The sequence below is a fragment of the Cynara cardunculus genome (genome assembly GCF_001531365.2).
Source record: "Cynara cardunculus var. scolymus isolate 2C chromosome LG 7, CcrdV1, whole genome shotgun sequence".
In the NCBI taxonomy this organism is placed as follows: domain Eukaryota; kingdom Viridiplantae; phylum Streptophyta; class Magnoliopsida; order Asterales; family Asteraceae; genus Cynara; species Cynara cardunculus.
In genome coordinates, this window is record NC_037534.1 from 1,771,696 (window position 1) to 1,777,994 (window position 6,299).

Sequence of the window (6,299 nt, forward strand, 5' to 3'; positions counted from 1 at the left end):
ATTAGGGTTTTTATGGCAGAGTCCCAAAAAAAACAAACCTACATTGAATGCATGACGCGGTTTGAGAGAGAAGGGTGATGATAATGATAACAGCATAACACACACACACACACACAGTATACACAGTAGAACAAGTGAGAGAGAGATTAAGGGTGGGGGGTAGTGGGCTGACTTTAGCTTTAAGCTTCTGCCATAGCTGTGTGTGCCAGCATGCATGAGCTTTGAGTAAATGCATTCGCTGTCATCTCCACCACTCTCCTTTTGACTCTTTCAAGTCAGCCTCGCTCTCACTTTCTATATATCATCTTACCCCCTAATTATATCTGTGTCTCACCTCTTTTCAATTCCCAACAAAACACATCCTGCCCACTGTTGGAAATTTGAACACCCACTTCAATAATCGATTCTTGTTATATATATACATATTGCTAGAATAAGCTAAGAGGAGATCTGCTTGAAGATCGATCAAGAAATCATAAAGATTGATTCTTTAGTTTGAAGATTAGATCAATTATAGAGAAATGGGTAGGCCTCCATGCTGTGATAAACTGGGTGTCAAGAAAGGTCCATGGACTCCTGAAGAAGATATCATGCTTGTTTCTTATGTTCAACAGCATGGCCCTGGAAATTGGCGCCAAGTCCCTACCAATACAGGTACATATATACATAACATTCGTCTCTGTATACATATCTATATATATATATATATATATGTGTGTGTGTGTGTGTGTGTGTTTATATATATATGTGTATATATATATATAGAGAGAGAGAGAGAGAGAGAGGTTGTTCAAATATTTATGGGTGTATTGATTACAGGACTGAGAAGATGCAGCAAGAGTTGTAGGTTAAGATGGACAAATTATCTGAGGCCTGGAATCAGAAGGGGAGACTTTAATGATGATGAGGAGAAGATGATCATCCAGCTTCAAGCTCTTCTGGGTAACAAGTAAGTTTTTACCCTAGCATATATATATATGTGTGTGTGTGTGTGTATATAAACATACATATACACACACACACATACAATCAATAGATATGAATGGTTACCAAATTGCTTACAAATTAGTTGCTTACATATATAGAGGCCAGATAAATGGTTGCAAAAGTGTTGTTCATTTTTTCATTTTCTGGGGTTTTCCCTGTACATCCCAAAAAACCAATATATATACACACACAATCAATAGATATGATGAGAGGGAGCAAAAGTTTCTATGTTTTGGTTCAAGAATCATGAGAAGTTGTGTGTTAACATAATTTGTGTGGTTGCAGATGGGCAGCAATAGCTTCATATCTTCCTGAGAGAACAGATAATGACATCAAGAACTATTGGAATACTCATTTGAAAAAGAAGCTTCGAAAGCTTCAGACGGGCGCCGAGGAACACGATCTAATTCACAATAACAAAGATAGGTTTTCATCCTCAACTTCATCATCTTCTTCTTCACACTGTATCTCTAGAGGCCAGTGGGAAAAGAGACTTCAGACCGATATCCATATGGCCAAACAAGCCCTAAATGATGCTTTATCGATTGATCAAAAGCCGACCTTTCTACCTCAAACTGTCAAATCCTCCACCCAAACACCTATATACCCTTCTAGCACTGATAACATAGCCAAATTGCTCAAAGGGTTCATGAAAAACTCACCCAAGAACACCAAAACGAGTTCGAATTCTAGCACTCGTGAATCCAGTGAAGTGAATGCACTTAGCAGCATCGAAAGCAAGACTTCCGGGATTGACTTATCTGAGGCATTTGAATCCCTTTTTGGGTTTGACCAATCTTTCGGGTCTCCAAACAATTCAGATTTCTCCCAATCAAACACATCCCCGGAAGGAAGTATCTTTCAAGGGGATAGCAAGGAGGAACTGCGCTTTATGATGTTCGAGAATTGGCTTCTTGATGAAACAGCCGGTGCCGTTGGCGTGGTCGATCAAGGGAAAGAAGATTTAACCAACTTTTCGTTCGATGAAAGCCCTGATTTTTTCGACAATTGATTTGTGTTTAGGATCGAGGTTTTAATTCAAAACTTCATTCTTCGGTTATATTAATTAATCTTGTTTCAATTCTATTTTTTTGGAGGGGAGTTTCAGTTAATTATTGGACTGACATGAGAGATGTAGAACTCTCAATTTGTTTGAGTTTTCCATGGGGATGTAAAAGGATTACATCAATGATCTAATTATGCATTTACATAGCCAAATTCACAAAATCAGCTTTTTGGCATATCATATGCCAAGTTTATTGTAAATAAGAGTATGTCTTATTTGATTCAGATGTATTTGATGATTGATTCAGTTCAGGCATGGGTTTTTTGTGATCTTTTATCAAGAATTAATATATATTATGAGTTTAATAATTCTTGAGCTTAATGGTGTTTTGGTCTAGCTTATATCTGAGTACTCAATTAGGGTTTTAATTACGGATCAAAATCAATTATCTTGAAACCATAAATTCGAAATCACGGTTGGTCTAAATAGGTTATGTTTAAAGATTAACGATAAACCATGCAAGAAAACCGTTTGATTTAAGATTCGAAATCTTCCGCTGGATTCCATATTAATTAGGGTTAATTTTATATGAACTAGTTCAGTTGTAAAAACTCTATCTCGTCATGTTATCTTTTTTTGTAATTAATCGTACGTTTTAATACGAAAACAACATAATAAATCACCGTAAAACGTTGGTACCGAATTAATTTAAAAGTTAGAAAATACAAGATATTGTGATGGAGATTAAATACTACCGAATTAATTTAAAAGTTAGAAAATACAAGATATTGTGATGGAGATTAAATACTACCGAATTAATTTAAAAGTTAGAAAATACAAGATATTGTGATGGAGATTAAATACCACCGAATTAAAGTAGAATGTGAATGAATGAAAATGGAAAAAACACATGAAGCAATTAAATAATTGCACGAGATATCGAGTGGTTATGGATTTAGCAATTAAGCTTTGGGGATTTTCATCTGATTTATGTGAATGAATTTAATATTGGAAATTAAATTAAATTAAATAGGGAAAATGGAAAAAAAGAAAAAGACAGTGGAGAGGAGAGTATGAAGAAATATGTCGGCAGAAAGGATGGAATTGAATGAGCTTCAAAAACCTGCAACTTCGGTCTTAATTGCATACATGTGAAAGTGTTTTTCATATTTATAGCTCTTTTAATATATTTTATAATTTCGTTTTTATCTAATTTATTTTAATCATCAATTTTAAAATTCCTTTTTAATTAGTATTTATATTTACATCTAATTATTCTTTTCTATTTGAGTATATATATATATATATATATATATATGTATGTACATGTATATGTATATATGTATGTATGTATGTGTATGTGGAGGTTCAAACGATAACACATTTCTCATTTGTGATAATACACGTGAGATAACCTGGTGGTGTGCAGACGACGTGTCATGCAATTTAGGTCGTACCAAAGGTTGTCTTTATCTGTGAATGAGTATCACATGTAATAATATATAAGTTATGGTATCACATCATGAACATCCTTATCACATATGATGATACACGTGAAGGGGTCTAGTGGTATACGGATGACTTGGCTTATAACTTAGGTCGTGTCAAAAGTCATCCGTGTCTCTGATGTATTACCATAGTACATGTATTATATGTAATAAAATATAGTATCATATATGATTGATTATAGTAAAAATGTGTTTTCATGTTTTTGTAAAATGAATTTGTACGATTTTGTTTGAACCTTTTCCCCATATATATATATATATATATATGTGTGTGTGTGTGTGTGTGTGTGTGTATGAGAAAGATCAAATAAGAATTAAGAAGTATAAATGTCTTAAATACCGTGTAAACAACATATACGAATTGATGCATATTTACTATATGAATTTTCAATGAGGATGCATGTATCAATGCATATATACTTTCATACATAATGGATGTGTTATAAACATACATCTTTAACATAAAAAATAACTTTATATATATATATATATGTATGTGTGTGTGTGTGTATACGTATGTGTAAATTTGATTATAATTCTGTAGTGGGTAGGGTCATATTATGTTATAAAAAATGTAGCTAGAAATTGAATTTTACGAGCACATGCCCTAACTTAAATGCCACCTTCTAAAAATTAGAAAACGTGTGTGTATATATAATTACTAGACGGGTGTTCGTATAATATAGCGAGATATATTTCAATTTTAATGTTTTATTATTTATCTATGTTGATATAATATGGTTTTTAGTAGTTTTGAAAAACCGATAATATTTTTATTTTTAAAATTATATAAATTTAAATATATCATAAAAATTTGGGAAAAAAAATATCGATATTAGTATCAAATTTACTATTTAAAGTTTTAGTTTTTGTGTAATTTCTTTAATTTAATGTTTTATTTATAATTTAATTTAGATTTAATAACGAAGTAATTTATTTATCGTTTAATAATATAATTTTTATAAACATAATAATTAAGTATTTTGTTATAATTAATGATTATTATAAATATATTTATATTTTTTATATTTAAAATGAGATGTATATCCCGTATTTGATTATGTTTATCCATAGTTAGTTACACAAATAAAAAAATGAAGCTTTAATAAGCTATAGTTACGTACAATTTACTTATGGTCTTGAATTTTAAGTAATATGCATCAATAAAAAAACTTTATGCATAAAAATGGTTTTTAAGAGTTTTTGTCAAATGATTTATAATACAGTAGATACACACACACACACATATATATATGTATATATATGTATATATATATATAAAGAATCATATGAGAAAGTTAAACATTTCGTAAGAAGTGAAAAGTTTTAATATCATATATGATTACTATTAAGATAAAATTGAAATCAAAACATATTAAATATATATTTAAATAATAATAGAAGTCGAAAGCTATTGAATGTGTTGAATGTGTATTTAAATGCTTACAAACATCCTGTCTTTTAAAAAAAATGCTTATACCATCATTAATCATTTTATTCGAAAATATTATTATTTAAAAACAATATACAGTTTTTTTTGTAATATCCAATTTAATATATTGTATTTATAAAATAAAAAATTTATTATAAAAAAAAACCGATGGCTAAGCAACTCACGGTCTGAACAAAGACAAACCTAGTTTTTTTTTCCCGATTGTTGCTTCTGCTACCATTGCTATTTCTGCTTTTACCACCGTGCTCTGCTACATAATCCTCCACCTCCAATACCACTGTGTTTTGTCACGTCATTGTTTGAGCTCATGATTTAGGGTTTTTGTATTTTGAATTTCGAAAAGAATTTATATGGATTTGTTGTATACGTCAATATTATGTATTTGGATTTGGATTAGGATTAGATTTGTACAAATAAAGTACGGGTTTATGAATGTTTTTGTAATGGTCTTGAATTTTTGTGGTTTACAGTTTGAAGGTTATTGTTGGTTGAGTTTTCTAATTTAGAGAAGATGGACGAGGAAGAAGAGGGATCAAGAAAGAGGGACAAACTAAAAACCGAAATCGCCTCACACGAGAGGGGCTCGTGAAGGCATTTAACAGTCGTTAAGAGGAGAGACGAAAATCAAAACGAAATGGAAATCACATGAAAGCATTTGTAATAAACAAAGTTAAGAAGGAAAAATGTAATTTCGAGCAAACTGCAAAAAAGAAAAAAAATAATTAACTCTAAATTTGTATAACTTTTTAGGGAAAAGTTCAAAAAAAAAAAACATATGAACTGTCCCATTTTGAATGATTAAGTCTCTGGACTACTTTTTTGAATGAAAAACTATTGAACTTTCTCATTTTTGAATGGTTTAGTCTTTAATTTTTTTTTTTTGAAAGAAAAAACCATTAAACTTTCTCATTTTGATTGATTATGTTTCTGAACATTTTTTTAATAAATAAACCATTGCACTTTTAGAATTTGGTTACTTACATTCTTTTAACCAAAAAAAAATTATATTCACCAACTAGTAAAAGTTCAATGGTTTATTCATTTTTCTAAAAAGAAAGTCAAGGTTTTAATGATTCAAAATGTGAAAGTTTAACAATTTTTTCACTCAAAAAAATAGTTCATGGATTTAATCATTTGAAATAAAAAAGTTTAATGACTTTTTCATTAAAAAAAACAATTTAACGACTAAACCATTCAAAATGAGAAAGTTTGTTGATTTTTTTGTACTATTCACTGTAACAGATAACAAGAGTGAAATTACATTGACAACATGGTATTTTTATATTTTTAAATAATACAATTTAACAATTTATGATGGATTTATTTTGTTTTGATGTTGGTTTTC

General features: G+C 30.0%; 1 protein-coding gene across 1 annotated transcript; it reads left to right on the plus strand.

The window, feature by feature from the left end:
• The first annotated feature begins 205 nt into the window (after nucleotides 1–205).
• Nucleotides 206–2,209, plus strand: LOC112515455 (transcription factor MYB30-like). The gene is made up of 3 exons (XM_025122288.1): nucleotides 206–654; nucleotides 820–949; nucleotides 1,273–2,209. Exons 1-3 carry the CDS (start codon nucleotides 522–524, stop codon nucleotides 1,997–1,999), a joined length of 990 nt encoding a protein of 329 aa, XP_024978056.1. The 5' UTR covers nucleotides 206–521; the 3' UTR covers nucleotides 2,000–2,209.
• The last annotated feature ends 4,090 nt before the right edge of the window (nucleotides 2,210–6,299 follow it).